The 20,597-nt window shown below is 36.7% G+C and overlaps 3 protein-coding genes across 3 annotated transcripts; 1 reads left to right on the top strand and 2 right to left on the bottom strand.

Annotated features, from left to right (window-relative positions):
* The first annotated feature begins 233 nt into the window (after positions 1-233).
* On the top strand, positions 234-1,113 carry LOC107611626 (polyamine-modulated factor 1-binding protein). The gene is made up of 3 exons (XM_016313533.3): positions 234-309; positions 839-890; positions 966-1,113. The coding sequence occupies exons 1-3, from the start codon at positions 234-236 to the stop codon at positions 1,111-1,113; spliced, it is 276 nt and encodes a 91-aa protein (XP_016169019.1).
* A 213-nt stretch (positions 1,114-1,326) lies between these two features.
* Positions 1,327-7,508, bottom strand: KAT3 (potassium channel protein). The gene is made up of 13 exons (XM_088495857.1): positions 7,354-7,508; positions 6,861-7,076; positions 6,470-6,631; positions 6,041-6,098; positions 5,621-5,938; positions 4,223-4,462; positions 4,051-4,149; positions 3,938-3,970; positions 3,229-3,414; positions 2,862-2,939; positions 2,342-2,411; positions 1,647-1,799; positions 1,327-1,430 (listed from the first exon to the last, which is right to left on the bottom strand). The coding sequence occupies exons 1-13, from the start codon at positions 7,506-7,508 to the stop codon at positions 1,327-1,329; spliced, it is 1,872 nt and encodes a 623-aa protein (XP_088351983.1).
* Positions 7,509-9,131: 1,623 nt separating this feature from the next.
* LOC148549934 (uncharacterized) lies at positions 9,132-15,437 on the bottom strand. The gene is made up of 2 exons (XM_088495960.1): positions 13,988-15,437; positions 9,132-9,175 (listed from the first exon to the last, which is right to left on the bottom strand). The coding sequence occupies exons 1-2, from the start codon at positions 15,435-15,437 to the stop codon at positions 9,132-9,134; spliced, it is 1,494 nt and encodes a 497-aa protein (XP_088352086.1).
* Positions 15,438-20,597: the final 5,160 nt, after the last annotated feature.

The following is a 20,597-nucleotide window of genomic DNA, read 5'->3' as shown; positions in this document are numbered from 1 at the left end:
TGATAAATATTTACCAAATTGTATTTTATTAAAACTGTTTCTGTAACAATATGGGCCGCGAGCAAGACAAAACCCTATAAGGGCAAAATAGGAAACTCTTGAACCACGTCTTTTACCCTATAAATTGCGGAAAATTCGAAACAAAAGCAAAAACGCGCGTTCAGTTGTTATTTGAATCTCCCATCCCGATAACCAAGTGCGGAAAAGCAGAGTGAGAAATCTTATCGGCGACGATGGCGTCTTCAGATGCAGTTCCTCCGCCACCTCACGAACCAGAACCTGAAAATCAACTTTGTTCTCTCGTCTACGGTGAGAAGCATTTTCATCTGCGCGCGCTCGTTAATTAGTTTTCATTTCACTAATAACTGCTGTAAATCACTAAAACGTAATTGTTTCTTCAAATCTCAGGAGATGTGATTTTGAATTTGTAAATTCGAGATGAATCATTGCGTTTTTAAGATTACAGAAGGAATTCTTAGTTATGCTTCGTTTTTCCGATTATGAGAAGATAAAACATGCAAGGAAATGTAATAAAGAAAATCTATAGAGAATTCGAATATGAAGCATATTCACATTTTTAGATCTAGTTCGAGATAGATCCTTTCTGGATAAAAAAAAAAAAAACTATTGATAAATCTGATTTCAAGTGTTGCTGAATAAATTAGCTGAGATAGAAGACTTCAGCTACAATTTAACGAACTCTCTTTCATTCTAACTGAACTTGAGTTGTCTCAAAAGCGTGGCGTCACAGAATCTTTAGCAACATTGAGCTGTTAGGTTTTTGACACCGATCACTGATTTTTTTCTCTGTTTGACTTGGATCATGGTTACCGTGAAGAGATATCACACGAAGCACAAGCGATCATGGAGAACATGCTTAAGATGATCACGTGAGATGGCTAATCACTTATTTGTTAGAGAGTGATATATATGTTCTGAAATTTTATGTTCCTTTATGGTTACAGTGAAATCAATCAAAATTCTGTTCTAATAGAGGAAGAGATAGAGAAATGTAAAGGCTCTGCTCTGGATAAGAAACGAACTTTGGATGAAGAGAAGAATCATTTCCAAAAGGCTGCTTATGCTGTTCTTGACATGCTCAACAGAGACTGATATACTCTAGCCAAAGGTATCACTCTGGATTTTTCTATGCTTATACAACAAATTAATTCCTCGATATTGAATGGATACCTGTTTTTGTCATTGTAAATTTCTAATATAGTTACTTACAGTGCATCCCGGGCTTGTTTGATTAAACCGTCTAGAAACACAGCATCATATCACAAAGACCAAAACGGCCTCATCTAGATGTCTTGAATTTGATCATTAGAAGATGTATAACTCGTCATGATCTCTTAAGACGTTTATTTCTTCTACTTCTGAGCCATCCGCCATAAGAATTTTTCTCGCTCTTTTACCGAACTTTTTCTCTGCAGACATAGATGACAAAATTCAGCTCAGTCTTCTTGATTCTAGGAACACAATTAACTGGTAAAATCATAATGTTACAAATGTTGCCAGTACAACAATTTTTCATTGTAGAACATCACTCCTTGTGCATCAATTTCTTGACCTTTACTGTGGAGTAACTTCTATTGAATCAGATGGTTTATTGGTGATATGAAAAATGCTCTAAATAAACTTACCTGCTACTCTGAAAAGCTCTTCTATTGAGCTCGGGAGAAGTATGAGCTTTTTCGTGTCTCCTTTTCCCATTTTCTTTTCATTGGGATGATGACCATGGATTATTACTCTAGTGGAAGCTGGGCTTGACCGTGGATCGGAATTTATAGTCCTTCCTGAAATAAGTAGCAGTAGCATGAGCCGATGCTGCAAATATGGCTAAGCAGTATTAAAGCCTTCTAACTAAAAAAATCTCTTGGTGAAATATTTGACAACTTCCTTAACCTTATCTTTTGGAGAAGTGGTTCAACACAGAAACTGTAGAAAGCAACCTTGAAAATCATACGTATCAGACAATTCTTGTTATTTAGAGTTTGATTTGTTTGTCACTGAACTAAGATTGTGATGAAGCTGGTTTTATTCATAACCAAGGTTTAGATAGGTAGCTACAACCAAGATGATGCTTTTGTGCATAACCTCCGGTTGATTTTTGTGCGCCTTTACCAGTTCATGTAAACAACTAACATACCATAATCCAATATTTCTTTCTGTTTCACAAAACATGAACATGCACATAAATGTTTCCCTGGATCAGTTTTACAGAATCCTGAATGCTCGTTTTTAGCTAAATGATTTTGCAAAGTTCCTACTCTAGAGTTTAGATTAAACTTAAGACTGTTAATAGCTTAATGTTTTTACTAGGCGTGATTAAGTCTACCTTCTTTACATGGTCCATCATCGTGATATCTTGAAACTTCATCGTGTGAGTCCCCATTTTGTGTTATATGCTGCAAGAAACACGGTTATCATCATAAAATATAATGTCTTAATTTTGATAAAAATTTTCAATGTTGTTTTCATTTTTAAATATTTTTATTACAGATAAATTCTTCCTTGAAACCTACGTAACATCGGATGCTTTGCATTAGCCTGTCCTTTTATATACCAAATAAATGTATTATCATATTTGCAAAAATTATTTAACTTTTACAATAGATGACCATGTAAAATATTTTTTGTTGGACACTGTATTGAAGTTAATCTCTAAATACAATAGTCTTCCAAAACAACTTGTAAAAGGTTTTAGCCATGAGCATGAAACCACACTACCCAATGATCTCAGTGCATCTTTTTCATTTTGAATTTGTACTATGTTTGTGAATTAGTTAAAACTTCAGGTTTCTTGCCTAAATCAATCAAAAGTTTTACTTGTTGATATTCAGTAGTAAAAGATATACCTCGAGATACAGGTCTCCTAGTAATTCTGATAAGTATGGTATTTCTTCTAGCACGCTGCCTCTTTGTTCCCTCAAGTACTGGGAGTATAAGTACCAATGTTAAAATAAAAAAATATAGCTAAAGCCATTTGAACAGGGATATAAATGAGGTTTGGATGAAGGAAATTGGGATTGATTTCTCCGTCATTTTTTTTTGTGGCTCAAAATGCTATTTGGACCAACATTTTATATTCTGATAAATTTAGTAAAAAAATATGGGGAGTGCTCTTGAAGTGTGCTTATTAAAGTCGACTTTCAAATGGAAACAGTAATGTGTATGCATTTGTGATTCTGTTTTCTATCTTTATCAACTTATAAATCTCCAAACCTTAATGAAGTTGTTGATGATTTGTTTCCCATCATTATTAAATGGTTGCATCATCTGCTTGAACTGATGTTGGTTGATTCGTATGACCTGGGAGAGCCTCCTAGTTCTAACTGTAAAAGGTTGTGGAATATTAAACATCCCGCCGATTTCTCCAGCCATGCCTCCAGGTTCTAATTCAAACAAAAGCTGGAAAAAAAATTTTTCTATGAGCTCGTCTATGAAATGTTAGGTTGGAAACATTGATACTACTTTCAATTCCAGAATCCCAACAAATTTAATTCTGCTAATCTCTTTAGTAGGCTGACTTGCTTATTGCTCTCTACAGTTATGCATGATACTTATTACATTTTCACTTTTATGATTTACAGTTTTGATGAAGGTTTTCTGAAATCACAGTTCAAAGACTAAGTTTGAATTGCTTGCACAGGTTACCAGGGAGTTGTTGAAGAAGACATGATCTTTCAAAATACTTCTAATCTCAGGTTGATGCATATGGTGTCTTCCAGGTCTGTGGGACACTTCCATTCTCTATAGTTCATTCTCATGTTATCGTTTTTTCCTCTTTTGATCGTTTTTTCTTCAGCATTATACTTTGTTGGGATTTACGTAGTGCTCTTTCTAAATCACTAGGAGTTTGCACTATTAACATTTTCCTTTCGTTAGAAAATGATATTTTACTCAGAAAATGGTTAGTTGAGAAACAACTCACCTGTTCGCTTCCATTCTTGTGTATAAATAGATCCTACAGTTAGAAATAGTTCAGGTTTTCAGTTAAGCCTGGTGTAAGGGTAGGATTTGAGAAAGATATACAGATGTCCTTACCAGTGATCCATATACCAGAATGTAGAAATATATTGGCATCTCATTTTGCAAGATAATGTCAACCTTAGGTAGGTAGTATTCTGCTTTCATGTCTGACGCCTGTGTGATTAAGTGTCATGAGATTACCATCCACTTTATTACAGCATAGAAGATAACAAGAAAAAGATTTTACCAGCTGAATGATACACTCATCAGAGACTCCTTTAAATAAATATGCTTTATCAACTACATTGCTGAAAAGATGTTGAGCAATACTGGATCTAATTGCTTTAGGGATGTCCTGTAGCACTTCTTGTTGCTGTGACTCTTCCATCTTAAGTTTCAATTCTTTATGCGCCAACATTTGTTCTTTCAAACGTTTTGGGAGTCTACTTTTGCTTGCATATCGTAACACTCTGTTAAAGGCATCCCTCTGTCGAGCCCGGAGCGGAAAAAAAAAAAGAAAAGAAAATTAGACTAATGCCGAAAATCATATAAGAAGATAAAATTAATATTGATCTTAATATTACTTCTATATTTTAAATGAACTTAGTGCATGTTACTTGGGCGCCATTATTTTGTTAAAAAAAGATATTTTTTCAATGAAAAAATATCTTTTTTTATTTTTTAGCGTGTTTGGCAAATTTCTAGTAGTAAAAGTAAAAGCATTAGTAAAATAAAAAAAAGATCTTTTTTGAGAAGCTGTAATTTACATCTTTTTTTAAAAGATCTTTTTTCTTTAAAAAAAAGATGTTTTTCATGTAATAAATAAACAAAAAAGTACTTTTATATTGTTATACCCAAACATAATTGATAGATAAAAAGATCTTTTTATATGAGATATCCAAACATAAAATTACTTTTACTTCTCCATAAGATCTTTTAAAAAAAGATAACTCGAAAAAAGATCTTTTCTTAGAAGCTCACCCAAACAAGCCCTTAATATCCTTATGTTTGAAGATCAATTTAAGCATCTAGTCTAGATAGTTTTTATATATAGGAGAGTCCCAGTACAACAAAACTAAAACATATAAATGTGGAATTATAGCTTAATGTTTTGTTCCTTTATGTGTCTGTTTTGTTCCTTTGACTTCTTCTAAGAAGGCAGGAGGCAACCAAACTTAGGCAGCTGGGAAAGCTTTGGTTATTTGAATTTGGATAAAGTGTGCTTTTTGTTTCTAAGTTCTGCAATTTTTTTCAAAAATACCTCAAACATTTAGTTGCATTTAATTTTGTCCCTAACGGTTTGTTTGTTTTTTTGTCAAAATTATTTCTGGATGTTAACTCAATATAAAATGTTAGGGACACAATTAAAAACTTTTAAAGATAGTTTTGACACAAATAAAAAAAAAATGTTAAAATTGAATGAATCAAAAAAGGTTAGAAACAAAATTGAATTAAATTAAACATTAAGAATATTTTAAAAAAAAATCGCAAACATTAGGCGCCAAAAATATACTTCACCGTTAAAATTTTTATTTTGTGCATAAGATTTAAAGCCAACTATGTGGATGACAGTGTTATCAAATATAATGCTTAGTCAAGGGAATTAAAATTCCATAAATATTCATTGGAAAAAACGAAATATTACCATTGCAAAGGTTCGGACGGTGTTATGAACTGCCAGATTAGTCATGTTTCCGATTATATATGCCGTGAGGCCTATGTTGAACAGCATAAATAAACTACTGTAAACCTTCTCCTCTGTATTCACTGCATACAGATCTCCATAGCCAACAGTGGTAAGAGTTGTTATAGACCAGTACATGGAATAGATGTAACACAACCAGACACTCCTATATTTAAAATCCGGTAGTTCCTTGTGGAGCCATGTATTTTCGGGTGTTTTGTGATGGAAAGCCAACCAAAAATACATGCAGCCTGCGAAGTGAACTGCAAATAGCGTAACCTATGATACACCAGCGACAAATAAAGCATGAATGAACCTAGATTAGTCACTCTACATATTCTTATTCGGATTTATGCCCAAAGAGAAGATCTATTCACTTACACATATAAGTTTACAAAATCTTGTTGCAGTGTAGCTAATTCGTATGTCTTTCTCTAGCCTGGAAAATAACTAGCAGTATTTAGTTACACATGGGTAGCCGTATTAGTTATTACATATGGGAAAACAAGAAAATTTACCAAATATTCTTAGGAAATCTTAAGTTGACATAGTTTTCATATATCATATTTAAGCATAATACAAGTGAGTTTTACTTATATTCTTCAAAATATACACCCATTTGTGAGGTCTCACTAAGTGTGCTTACACAATAATTTTTCTTATAGAAGGTTGGTTACGTGGTCGAGTACACATGATATTATGATATCATTTTGTTTTTGTATTTGAAGTCAGTTATCAAACTAACCTGGGAGCATTTTCATTTTCTTTTTCTGATTTGCTTTTGATCTAATATCATTCTTATGAATGTACCTTGAGAAGAATTCGCTAACATGTCTCAGTCGCCATAGTCTAAGCATATTTAGGAAACCAAAGATCTCGGGCCCGTGTCGTTTGCCTGTCAGAATTTGGTATATCTGGTCGAAAGGGAGAGTGGATGCTAGATCCATTGGGAAGTGTAACATTTTAATATATCTGACAAAGTGAAAATGCAAAAATCTTGAATAAAAATGATAGAAGAAACCCAACATATTTTCATAATGCTTTGATTGATTCGGTTATCTATGACTTAAACTGAACAAACATATTTTCATTGTGCTTTGATTGATTTGGTTATCTTTGACATAAACTAAACTAAGAGAGCACGTAATAAGAAAGTAAATGACCAAAACCAGGATATATCACAGTAATAAGATGTTCCCACCTTATAGCAATCTTCTTATGGTCATCAACGAGGAGATAAGTTGATCTATCCAAATAAGCCACAAAGAAAGTAAGGATAATATCAATGGCAAAGAAGCCATCCACAATGATATCAACTGGCACCAGCGACCCAATTGACAGTTCTCTGAAGGCTAGCTCGAATGGAGATGCCCATGCAGAGTAAACCACCAATGCAACTAAGAACGTTTGCCACAACCTAATCATGGATTGCAATTCCACATAGTAATGCATAAATTAATTAAAAAATAACTAATAATAGATATTTATCGATCTGGATTTATTATTCATGTTTTGTACATTGAGTCGAGACACACACTTCGGCTTTTACCATAAGATGGAACGTGAAGTTCATTTAAGTCTCACACATACCATGACCTATAGCAGAGAAGCTTTTGTTCGACTCAATATTGAAGACAGAATGATTGCACAAAACAGTTTTCAACTAATTTTTTGAAGAAAATTAATATTCCTACCGATATCTTCGGTTATACGGAGCTATTACATATTTTCTAAGGTTCAAATACCCTTCATCAAAGTTGGTGCCAAATGCTGGTAAGAGGCTGCTGGGAACTGAGGCGAAGTGGTTTATTTCGCTCCTAGAACTACTTCTAGCTACAAATGGCAACATTGTTGGGGCCACGTTATTCCAAAATGGCTTCCTTTGATAGATAACAAATATCAATCCTTCTTTGAATCTTTGTTATCAACGTTGTGGTATACCGTAATAGCACAGTAATATATACATACATGCAAAAGCGACAAGCCTTAGGCTACATATTAGATAACAACAAAGCTAATTATCTTGTTTGTAATTCTACCTAAGCACTAGAATCTGAGATAACAATGCAAGCCTTCACAGACTCTTGGTTATGGTATATGGAGACTAGAGGTGCAAGCGATCCAGGGTCTTGTCAACATGGAGAACAACAAAACTGAAACCTTTGGATGTCATGGATTTTCCTTTACGGTGTATTTACTATTTAGAACACAATAAACTTGAAATCTATTTCTCTATTTTCTATCTATCTATTGTAATATATAAAAAGAGACCAAAATAATATTTAACAAGCTAATGACAACTAAGTTTCTAAATTTTATATGAATTTTCCATGTCAACATTAAATTTGGTTTGTAACAACAACATATAGAAAATAATTTATTTATATAACCATCCGTAGAATATAATAATAAATAGCATCTATGTAAATAATCTATTATCAATTTCACAATTTTTTATATTAATATGAGTTTTGCTACACCTTCAAACAATTTTACATCTAAGTTTATCTAAGTCATTTAGTTTATGCTACGGGGCTTCCTCCTCCCTCTTTTTTTCATTATAGCCATGGTCACTACCACCATACCACCACATCCATCTCCTCCTCCTCCTCCTGTTTCTTTTTTATTTTAATTTCTTTGATTTCCTTCTTCCTTTTTTTCTTCTTCCTCCATCATCATTATCATCATCACCAACATTTTGCTAACATCTTTATTGAGTCTAATTCTCTGTGGTGATCGAATAAATCGAAAATATTATCAAAACAAAATCATTGTATAATACTAAATGAACCGAAAATAGTTTATTATATAAATTCGGATTCAGAAACACCTGCGTCTCGAATAAACCGAAAATGTTATCAAAACGAAATTGTTATATAATATCAAATGAATCAAAAATTGTCCATTATATAAATTCGAATTTAGAAACACTTGCGTCTTGAATGAACTAAAAATTAGCTCAAAACGAAACCATTGTATAATATCAAATGAACCGAAAATTGTCCATTACATAAATTTGATGTCATGGCCCGAACCAAGCAATGACTGGCGCTTAAGGGACAAGTCCCTCAGCAAACCAAACGACCAAATTTTCAGAAAAACGGACAGAACCTCCTCTGTTTCTAGGACCTTACCAATATAAATATTAACTCCCTGTATCATTAATAAACATCCATTTCCAAAGACAACAACAACAACATATTCCAACCATATCCACAACCAAATATATCCAGAATACGCATCATATATATATCAAGTTGATAACTAGAGTATATAGTTAAATTCATAAGTCTTACATAACCAACTTATAATTACTATCTAAACAGTTCAAGATTTAAAATAACATAACCCACACGAGGATCCTGCCTGTGACATATGGAGCATTGACATAATCTAAATTTTTGAGCAGAAGTTCCATTACATAATTACTTAGCCCTTGGAAAGAAGAAGGGCTCACCAAAATGACTAAAATCTACTGAGGGGCAGGTGGAACGGAACCTGGATTGACTCCTGTATCTGAAAAATATGGGAATATAATAGGGTGAGTTTTGCAATTCAGTGAGCAAACATTAGATCTATAACCCACACGAGACAATACAAATTTTACCATGAAAATTATATTTCTTTCCAAAGATGAGGAATTCATATAAATTAATTATACAAATAAATAGATAAATAATTAAGCAGAATGAACTGAAATGGGAGTTCTCATTCCAGAAGTCAAATCAAATCGAATATTACACACTTAGGGCGGCTCCACCTCTAAGGATAGCCCTTTCCTCTAGTGTGCCCGTACGGTATAACAGATCCAACGTGTGGCCTACACGTTAGGCTAGCAACGCCCCTGCTAGCTGAGGTCTGAGCCAGATGCCTCTAGGCTAACGTCATAACCGCCGTTAACTACGATTTTCTAGTCAGAGTCTCCCAAACCAATCCAAACCAACTCGCTTATAAAAATCTCTAATGCTTTAACATATTACTAAATTCCATAGTAAATCAAATATATATATAAGAATGTATACTAAAATTTAATTAAAATTCAATAAAGTCAAATAAGAAAACAGATATGCTTTACAAAATATATAAATATCATCTCGTGTGTATTTTTATAAAATTATAGGTTTCACAAATCAATACTTATTTCAAAAATTTAAAAATCACAATAATCGAATATTTCCAAGGTCCAAAAATAATGATCCAATTTAAATATTGATAATAATACACTTAAAAACAATTATAGACATAATATCTACTCACAACTTGATTTCAAAGAACCGGAAGCAACTCTGAGCACGTCAACGAGCTACCAAATGATGTCCAATAATTCTACAACTCTAAAAATATGATAATAATAATATTTGTGAGCTACTAATGTTGTCAATTAACAAAATCTTACTCAATATGATAGAAGCCCCAAATTTCCTAACCCTAATAACCCTAATTCGGATTTATACCTACCCATAAATATAGGGATGACAAAAATTGGAGATATGGCTAATTATTGAGTCAAAGAGTTACCTTGAAACCTCAATAATAATCAGAACTCAAAAGTTGAATGCTTCCTTCACTCATTAAGTTGAAATCACATGATTTGGAGGTTTTGAGAAAATGAGATTTTGAATAAATAGAGGTAGAGTAGAAAAGAAAAGAAAGCAAGATGATAAAGGTGAGTTTGATGATATTGGGTGGTTGGTTGCAAGGAGAAGAGATGAAGAAATCTAGTTGGTAAGAGAAGAGAAATGAGGGTTTTACATTTTGATTTTTGAAAGGAAAAGAAAGAGAAAGAAGAACTGAAGGGGAGGGGGGAGTGTCGAAGAAGAGGAGAAGAGAGAAATAAAATTTTAAGTGGGGGCATGTGCCCCCACGTGTTCTCCCCTCTCTCTTTTTTTTTCTCACACTCTCTCGGTTATTACATTCTCTCCCCCTTAAAAAATTTGGTCCCCGAATTTCAAACTCATAAACTGTGATAAGTGTGATAGTTACCTTCAGACTCAAACAAATACGGATATTTGTCGCGCATAGCATCTTCCACTTCCCAAGTTGCTTCTTCTATCGAATGATTCTTCCAAACAACTTTCACCGATGCTATCTCTTTAGAACGTAGTTTCTTTACTTGGCGATCAACTATAGCCACTGGTTCCTCTTCAAATGATAAATCCTCCTTTAGCTCTATGGCTTGTGGTGCAAGCACATGAGATGGGTCGGGAAGGTATTTGCGCAACATTGATGCGTGAAAAACTGGATGAATCATAGACAACTCAGACGGTAGTGCCAAGCGATAAGCGACTGCACCTATTCTATCCAATATCTCAAATGGACCAATATAACGAGGACTAAGCTTCCCTCTTTTTCCAAACCTCATCACTCCCTTCATAGGCGACACCTTAAGAAACACTTGATCACCTACTGAAAACTCTAAGTTACGCCTTCTGTTATCAACATAAGCCTTCTGCCTACTCTGAGCTGCTAATAAATGTTCTCTTATTATGCGAACCTTCTCAACTGCATCTTGTACCAAATTTGACCCCAAAAGCTTAACCTCATCAACTGTTAAGGTGTTGTGTCCATTATCTGGCTTGATAACTATTATTATAAGAGAACTCGATCAAAGGTAGATAGCTATCCCAATTCTCACCAAAATCTAGAACACAACACCTTAACATGTCTTCCAAAGTTTGGATCTTTCTCTCCGATTGCCCATCGGTTTGAGGGTGAAAAGTTGTGCTGAGATCCAGACGAGTTCCTAACGCTTTCTGAAAAGATTTCCAAAAATGAGAGGTGAACTGAGGTCCGCGATCTGAAATAATGGACACTGAAATTCCATGTAGTTTAACTATCTCATCAACATAAAGTTGAGCATACCGAGCTGCACTGAAAGTTGTTTTCACCGGAAGAAAGTGAGGTGATTTCGTCATTCTATCCACAGTTACCCAAATTGAATCAAAACCTTTAAAAGTACGAGGTAAACCTGTTACAAAATCCATCGTAACCCTTTCCCATTTCCATTCAGGCATCTCAATCTATTGCAATAACCCAGCAGGCCTTTGGTGTTCAGCTTTAACCTGTTGGCAAGTTAAGCAATGAGAAACAAAAACTCCTATGTCTTTCTTCATGCCTTCCCACCAAAATAATTGTTTCAAATCTTGATACATCTTATTGGAACCCGGATGAACTGTGTACTTAGAATTGTGAGCCTCCTCCAAAATAGCTTTCTTCAAGTCAGGGTTATCTGGCACACATAAGCGTTGACCGCAACGTAATACATCTTGATCAAGAGAAAAGTATGAGTTCCTCCCATTGTGAACATCTTCCATAAGCTTTCTTAGTTTCGGATCATCACTTTGTGTAACCTTGATTTGTTCTATCAGGGAAGATTGGGCTCGAACATGTGCTAAGAAAACTCCTGATTTTCTAAGATCAAATTGAATCCCACTGGCCTCCAATTGATGGACTTCTTCAACAATTGGTCTCCTTCCAAGAGTGATATGGGCCAAGCTACCCATAGATTTCCTACTTAGGGCATCTGCTACAACGTTTGCCTTTCCAGGATGATACAAAATGGTACAATCATAATCTTTTAGCAACTTCATCCATCTCCGTTGCCTTAAGTTTAAATCCTTTTGTTGGAATATATACTTCAAACTCTTGTGATCCGTATAGATCTTACAGGTCTCACCATAAAGGTAGTGTCTCCAAATCTTTAAAGCAAAGACGACCGCTGCCATTTCCAGGTCATGAGTTGGATAATTCTGCTCATGCTTCTTGAGTTGTCGCGAGGCATAGGTAATAACGCGGCCATGCTGCATTAATACACAACCAAGTCCTATCCGAGATGCATCGCAAAAGACTGAGAATCCCCCAGATCCAGAAGGTAAAACAAGAATTGGTGCTGAGGTTAGAGCCTTAAGTGTCTGAAAACTTTCCTCACAAGCTTCTGACCATTGAAACTTCACATTCTTCTGAGTTAACTTGGTTAATGGTGCCGAAATTCTCGAGAAGTCCTTGATGAATCACCGATAGTAGCCGGCCAACCCTAGAAAGCTACGAATTTCTGTCACTGAAGCAGGCCTTGGCCACTTCTGAACGGCTTCAACCTTCTTTGGATCCACCATGATTCTATCTTTTGATACCACATGTCCCAAGAATGCCACTTGATCAAGCCAAAACTCACATTTAGAAACTTAGCATAAAGCTTGTGATCCCTTAAGGTTTGTAACACAATCCTCAAATGATACTCATGCTCCGTAGCACTTTTCGAATACACCAGGATATCATCGATGAAGACGATAACAAAGCGATCTAAGAAAGGTTTGAAGATTCGATTCATTAAGTCCATGAAAGCTGCAGGCACATTCGTCAGACCAAAGGACATTACTAAGAACTCATAGTGCCCATAGCGAGTACGAAAAGCAGTTTTTGGAATGTCTTCCTCTTTTATCTTCAATTGATGGTACCCTGAACGCAGGTCAATTTTTGAGAAACAAGTAGCTCCTTGAAGTTGATCAAACAAATCATCAATCCTTGGCAATGGATACTTATTACGAACAGTTATCTTATTGAGTTGACGATAATCCACACATAGTCGCATCGTTCCATCCTTCTTCTTTACGAATAGAACAGGAGCTCCCCATGGAGAAGTGCTAGGACGAATGAAGCCTTTCTCTAGCATATCTTCCAATTGAACTTTTAATTCTCGTAACTCAGTTGGAGCCATACGATAGGGAGGAATCGACACAGGTTGGACTCCCGGAGCCAATTCTATGGAAAACTCAACTTCACGATCAGGCGGCATCCGCAGTAGCTCATCAGGGAACACGTCAGGGAATTCTCTAACAATAGGAAGCTGATCAAGACTAGGCACTTCGGCATCAACATCTCTAACAACTGCCAGAAGTCCTTGGTTTCCCTTATTCATCAATTGCATAACACTCATAGATGAGATGATGCTAGCTAAAGTGGGACAGTCATCACCTTTAAAAACAAAAGGTGAGGTACCCGGTATGTCAAACTTCACAGTTTTGGAGTAACAGCCCACATCATCATGACAAGCTGCTAACCAATCCATGCCTAAGATGACATCAATATCTTCCATTGGTTCTAAAAGGATCAAATCAGCTAAGGTTTCAATCGCATTAATTCTAACAACACAAGACCGAAACACGACTCGAACCACCGTGGAGACTCCAAGTGGAGTGCCAACATGAAATGAGTGGGATAACAGTTCAGGTTGTTTATCGAAACGAGATGCAAGATGTGGAGATACATATGAATAATGAGAACCTGTATCAAATAACACTCGCGCATCTAAAGAACAAACTTGTAAAGTACCTGCCACCACAGCATTAGAAGCTTGAGCATCTTGACGTGTTAAAGCATACACACGTGCCTGACCTCTTCCTCTTTGGCTCCCTCCTCTGTTATAAGTCTGACCCCTGCCACCTGCTCCTCTGCCACTAGGACCAGAAGAATTTTCAATAGACATAGCTGAAGATGATGGCATTGGTGTTGTAGGACGTGCAACACCTGGAGCAAAGCCTCCTCTTGGATTTGGACAATCCCTCCTAAGATGACCAGATTGACCACAACCAAAACATGCACCAGTAGCCTTGAAACATATACCAGAATGGTAACTCCCACACTGAAGACAATAGGGCTGAGCTGGCCTTGTCTGATTTGAACCCTGTGCACTAGATTGAGAGGTGCTTTTAACAAAAGGTCTGGGATTCGAAACACTCATGGGAGCAGATCCAGAAGAAGTGACCCCACCAAAAGATGCTTGAGGACGAGCTCGATATCCCGAATAACCTTGCTGATTAGTCTGACCATGATGAGACTGAAATCTTCCTAAACTAGCTCCACCAGAAAATTGTCCCTTCATCTTAGGCTTCTTACCAACATCCTTAAAAGCATTTCTCTCCACTATCCCAGCTTCAATTCCATAAGCAGAATTTAGGACATCCTTAAAAGACATGCGTCCGACTTCAGGCATAAGAGTAGTGAACATAGGTTCTGCCAACCCACGAACGAACCGACGTACTTTCATCTCTTCTGAATTTACCAAGTATGGAGCACTCTTAGAAAGTCTAGTAAACTCCTTAGCATACTCAGTCACTGTCATATTCTCTTGCCTTAATCTTTCAAAGGCAATTGCATCTTCTGCTTGCTTGTTAGCTGGATAAAATCGAGCGAGGAACTCTTCAGTGAACTCTTCCCAAGAAGGAGGAGGAAGTCCAGCTGCTTCTTTGTTCTCAAGAAGAGACTCATACCAATATCTTGCTGAACCACGCAAGTTGTAGGATACTAACTTAACAGCCCATTCTTTGGTGCACTTGAGAGCTCGAATAACTTTTTTTGCATCCTCTAGATATTGTTGTGGATCTTCATCCAATGAATCTCCATTGAAAGTGGACGAATTCAACTTCAAATACTTTTCAATTGGCGGCTCTTGATCCCCAAACAATTGATGAACTCTATGAGGCTGAGGATTTGGCATATTAGGAATTCCTGCTTCGCCCCTATTTTGATTTGTTAGGACCTGTAATACCGCATTAAGGGTTTGATTCATTCCCCTCAACTCAGCTGTCAAGTCTGCTTGAGCCACTCCTACTGCGGAATTTTCTTGAACTCCCTCACGGGGTATCCTTTCTCTGCGCATATCAGCTATTCTTTGGCTCCTTGGTCTTTGTCGAAGGGCTCCAAGTGGCGGAGAAACTGCCCTATTGGATTCAGCAGTATCAGAAGCGTTAACAGCTCCACCACGTCTCTTCTTAGGTGGCATCTTCCAACTATTGAGTAAATAGAGTGATTGGATCACCAACGACATATGTATATGCAGTTCAAAGACAATAGGACAGACAGAAAGAATTATGAGATCAAAAGATTGAGGATGACTTCCTATAGGCCTCTAGTAACATCACACTTTGTGAAAATGGGCCGGCTTCCATTTGCACAATTGTGATCTTACTAAAGGACACTTGCTCCATATTACACAGGAAAACCTAAGGCTTTGATACCACTGGCCTGAACCAAGCCATGACTGGCGCTTAAGGGACAAGTTCCTCAGCAAGCCAAACGACCAAATTTTCAGAAAAATGGACAGAACCTCCTTTGTTTCTAGGACCTTACCAATATAAATATTAACTCCCTGTATCAATAATAAACATCCATTTCCAAAGCAACAACAACAACAACATATTTCAACCATATCCACAACCAAATATATCCAGAATACGCATCATATATATATCAAGTTGATAACTAGAGTATATAGTTAAATCCATAAGTCTTACATAACCAACTTATAATTACTATCTAAACAGTTCAAGATTCAAAATAACATAACCCACACGAGGATCCTGCCTGTGACATATGGAGCATTGACATAATCTAAATTTTTGAGCAGAGATTCCATTACATAATTACTTAGCCCTTGGAAAGAAGAAGGGCTCACCAAAATGACTAAAATCTACTGAGGGGCAGGTGGAACGGAACCTGGATTGACTCCTGTATCTGAAAAATATGGGAATATAATAGGGTGAGTTTTGCAACTCAGTGAGCAAACATTACATCTATAACCCACACGAGACAATACAAATTTTACCATGAAAATTATATTTCTTTCCAAAGATGAGGAATTCATATAAATTAATTATGCAAATAAATAGATAAATAATTAAGCAGAATGAACTAAAATGGGAGTTCTCATTCCAGAAGTCAAATCAAATAGAATATTACACACTTAGGGCGGCTCCACCTCTAAGGATAGCCCTTTCCTCTAGTGTGCCCGTACGGTATAACAGATCCAACGTGTGGCCTACACGTTAGGCTAGTAACGCCCCTGCTAGCTGAGGTCTGAGCCAGATGCATCTAGGTTAACGTCATAATCGCCGTTAACTACGGTTTTCTAGTCAGAGTCTCCCAAACCAATCCAAACCAACTCGCTTATAAAAATCTCTAATGCTTTAACATATTACTAAATTCCATAGTAAATCAAATATATATATAAGAATGTATACTAAAATTTAATTAAAATTCAATAAAGTCAAATAAGAAAACAGATATGCTTTACAAAATATATAAATATCATCTCGTGTGTATTTTTATAAAATTATAGGTTTCACAAATCAATACTTATTTCAAAAATTTAAAAATCACAATAATCGAATATTTTCAAGGTCTAAAAATAATGATCCAATTTAAATATTGATAATAATACACTTAAAAATAATTATAGACATAATATCCACTCACAACTTGATTTCAAAGAACCGGAAGCAACTCTGAGCGTGTCAACGAGCTACCAAATGATGTCCAATAACTCTACAACTCTAAAAATATGACAATAATAATATTTGTGAGCTACTAATGTTGTCAATTAACAAAATCTTACTCAATATGATAGAAGCCCCAAATTTCCTAACCCTAATTCGGATTTATACCTACCCATAAATATAGGGATGACAAAAATTGGAGATATGGCTAATTATTGAGTCAAAGAGTTACCTTGAAACCTCAATAATAATCAGAACTCAAAAGTTGAATGCTTCCTTCACTCATTAAGTTGAAATCACATGATTTGGTGGTTTTGAGAAAATGAGATTTTGAATAAGTAGAGGTAGAGTAGAGAAGAAAAGAAAGCAAGATGATAAAGGTGAGTTTGATGATATTGGGTGGTTGGTTGCAAGGAGAAGAGATGAAGAAATCTAGTTAGTAAGAGAAGAGAAATGAGGGTTTTACATTTTGATTTTTGAAAGGAAAAGAAAGAGAAAGAAGAACTGAAGGGGAGGGGGGAGTGTCGAAGAAGAGGAAAAGAGAGAAATAAAATTTTAAGTGGGGGCATGTGCCCCCCACGTGTTCTCCCCTCTCTCTTTTTTTTTTCCTCACACTCTCTCGGTTATTACATTTGAATTCGATGATAAGGATAACGATGATACATATTGGAAGAAGATAATGACAACAACGATGATGATTATGATGATGATGATGATGATGATAGAGGAGAAAGATGAAAAGGAAATAGGAGACAAAATTCCAATAGGAGGAGGAGGAGGAAGAGGAAGAGGTGTTGTTGGTGACAACGGTAACGAAATTGAAAAATAATAAAAAAGGAGGAGAAGAAGAAGAAGAAGTAGCATCCGGATCAGAGTGAAGGAGAAAAAGAAAAAAACGAAAAGAAGAAACGGAAAAAAGAAACGCGTAAATCAAATCATTTAGATAAACTTAAATATAAAATTGCTTGGAGGTGAAGAATTATTCTATTCATGATTAAAAAAATTATATTATAAAAGATGTTAATTTATATCAAAAGCCTAATTCTAATATTGCATATGTTCTATTTGTTAAGTAAATTTTATTTTATATTATGAAAATCATATAAAAGATAAAAATCAAAATATTATTAAAGTAAAGTAATGACATTTATGATTTATATAACTAACCTATAATCAATTTTATAATTTCTCATATTAGATTCTTCCATTATATATTAAAAAGTGTATATTATAAAAAAATGTTAATTCTTATTAAAAAATTAAATTTTAATATTACATATTTTATTTATTGAGTAAATTTTATTTTATAAATTATAAAAATTATAATAAAAAAGGTCAAAAAAGTATTAACGTAAAATTAATGACATAAAAATGATTTTATTAAATAATTTTAAATTGTTACTTTTGCAATAATATGTGAATTATTTAATTAACTCCAACCAAATTATTATAATCGTTTTTCATATCATACACGCGCTTTTTTTTATCATTTTTTTTTACTTACTTATTATTCATATCCTGACTCAACGCTAAGGCCCAGGTCCAAACGAAAGACCCAATCCAAAGGATTGGGCCTCACCCCACGCCGACCTTCCCCTAAAGAAGTCGGTTCCAGCCACGTCTTGCTCTAAAAGAAGTCGGGGACGAGAGTTAGCTGGCAGATAAACACTCATTCAAATGGGTAACTGCCCCTAAAATCTCTCAACCCACTTTCAGGAGCCATATCCCAACTCCCCTAAGATAAAGGGACGGTTATCCACCTTAAAAGGTGGAACTACTTCAACGGTGGTTATTGGTTCACCACTATAAGTACACTGACACCCCTCATGTATCTCTAAGTCCCAATACTCTCTAGACCTGTTCACACCCTTGCTGACTTAGGCATCAGAGTGTCTTTGCAGGTACCACCCCCCATTCGTTCATACTCACAAGTCGGACGGAGGCCCCAAGACGTGAACCCGCTCGAAGGCTTCCTTCCTCAGACGATTGGGCTAACCCAGCGAGTCCAGACCAATAATCTCCGGTTACCCAATGTAACATTGGCGCCGTTGCCGGGGACCCAAGAGATCAACCAGTGATGGCAGATGAATCACCGGAAGATGGTCACACGACATCTGATTCCGAACAGAAAAATCCGGATACCGGAAACAATGACGCAAACCCAACTCCCCACCAGGAAGCCAGCGATCAACATCGGGAAGGCACCTCCGGGCTTAAAAATCCGAAGGTGAATTCCTCGGATGGACGGGAGTCAGGAAAGGAAGGGCCACCCCACGCAACCGAGCTAATGGGGTTGGTCCACAGCCACCAAGGCCGTTTGGAACAGTTGGAACAGGAGTTAGAACGACAACGAGAGGCGGAGCGAAATCTCAGGGAAGAGATAGAGCGACGAAAAGAGTTAGAAGAAAAACTCTTAAAACTAGAATCCTCCCTTAGAAGTCGGAACTCTCTTGGCGACCGAGAAGAGTCGCCCTTGGGAGGAGAAGATCCGTTCAGTGAGGACATCATGAGGACAAAAGTTCCAAGAAACTTCAAAAGCCCTGATCTAAACCTCTATGACGGAACCACAGATCCGAAGCATCATTTAAGCAATTTCAAAAGTCGGATGTATCTGGCTGATGCTTCTGATGCGACTCGCTGCAAAGCTTTTCCGACCACCTTATCAAAAGCAGCGATGAAGTGGTTCGACAGCCTCCCACCAAGATCGGTCACCAGCTTTGAGGACCTCTCGAGAAAGTTCTTGATGAGGTTCTCCATCCAGAAAAACAAAGTAAAATACGCACCGAGCCTCCTGGGAATAAAGCAGGAGGTCGGAGAACCTTTGCGGGATTATATGGAAAGGTTCAATAAAGCGTGTTTGGAAATTCAAGACCTGCCCACCGAGGCAATCATCATGGGGTTAGTAAATGGACTCAGAGAAGGTCCTTTCTCACAGTCCATATCAAAAAGACACCCCACCTCCCTGAGCGATGTACAAGAAAGAGCAGAGAAGTACATCAACATGGAGGAGAATACCAGACTACGAGAGCTGAGTTGGTGGTCCGGGCACGCCCCCTCGACAAAAGAGAAAGAGAGAGAGCCCAAGAAAAAAGAAGAACTCGGTCTCGACAGACCGAGGAAATATCACTCTTATACTCCTCTAAAGGTTTCCATGGTGGATGTATACAGAGAAATCTGCAACACTGAAAGGCTGCCGCCTCCCAGGCCCATTAAAAATAAAAAGGGAGGAAGCCGCGGCGATTACTGTGAGTACCATAAGATCTATGGTCATTCAACAAATGATTGCTACGACCTTAAAAATGTGATAGAAAAGCTGGCCAGAGAAGGTCGGATTGATAGATATCTCATGGAAAGGTCGGACAATCATGGGAAGAGAAAGCGAGAGGATGGCAACAGAAGAGACCCACCGCCACAAACCCCCGAGAGACACATACATATGATCTCGGGAGGATTTGCGGGTGGGGGACTCACCAAGTCTTCTCGCAAGAGACACCTCAAGCGAGTTTACCAGGTCGGGAGTGAATCACCCGACCTCCCCACAATCTCATTCACAAAGGAGGATGGGCAAGGAGTAATCCCTGGACATGATGATCCAGTGGTGATAACCATGATCCTAGCCAATGCCCATCTCCACAGAACCCTAGTAGACCAAGGGAGTTCGGCAGATA

The sequence above is a fragment of the Arachis ipaensis genome, chromosome B8 (genome assembly GCF_059453495.1).
Source record: "Arachis ipaensis isolate K30076 ecotype BB chromosome B8, ASM5945349v1, whole genome shotgun sequence".
Classification (NCBI taxonomy): Eukaryota; Viridiplantae; Streptophyta; class Magnoliopsida; order Fabales; family Fabaceae; genus Arachis; species Arachis ipaensis.
The sequence above is the reverse complement of the archived record's forward strand: the minus strand, read 5'-3'. Positions and strand labels throughout refer to the sequence as shown.

What these genes read in the sequence shown, in the direction of transcription:
- LOC107611626 (XM_016313533.3), top strand. Translation starts at nt 234, where the DNA reads ATGGCGTCTTCAGATGCAGTTCCTCCGCCACCTCACGAACCAGAACCT. An exon ending in ACTTTGTTCTCTCGTCTACG is followed by an intron (nt 310 to 838) that starts GTGAGAAGCATT and finishes GTTACCGTGAAG; the next exon opens with AGATATCACACGAAGCACAA. An exon ending in AACATGCTTAAGATGATCAC is followed by an intron (nt 891 to 965) that starts GTGAGATGGCTA and finishes TTATGGTTACAG; the next exon opens with TGAAATCAATCAAAATTCTG.
- KAT3 (XM_088495857.1), bottom strand. Translation starts at nt 7,508, where the DNA reads ATGTTGCCATTTGTAGCTAGAAGTAGTTCTAGGAGCGAAATAAACCAC. An exon ending in CATAAGAAGATTGCTATAAG is followed by an intron (nt 6,632 to 6,860) that starts GTGGGAACATCT and finishes TCACTTTGTCAG; the next exon opens with ATATATTAAAATGTTACACT. An exon ending in TCATCAACAACTTCATTAAG is followed by an intron (nt 2,940 to 3,228) that starts GTTTGGAGATTT and finishes TTATACTCCCAG; the next exon opens with TACTTGAGGGAACAAAGAGG.
- LOC148549934 (XM_088495960.1), bottom strand. Translation starts at nt 15,437, where the DNA reads ATGCCACCTAAGAAGAGACGTGGTGGAGCTGTTAACGCTTCTGATACT. An exon ending in TTCTAATGCTGTGGTGGCAG is followed by an intron (nt 9,176 to 13,987) that starts GTACTTTACAAG and finishes CATATTTTTCAG; the next exon opens with ATACAGGAGTCAATCCAGGT.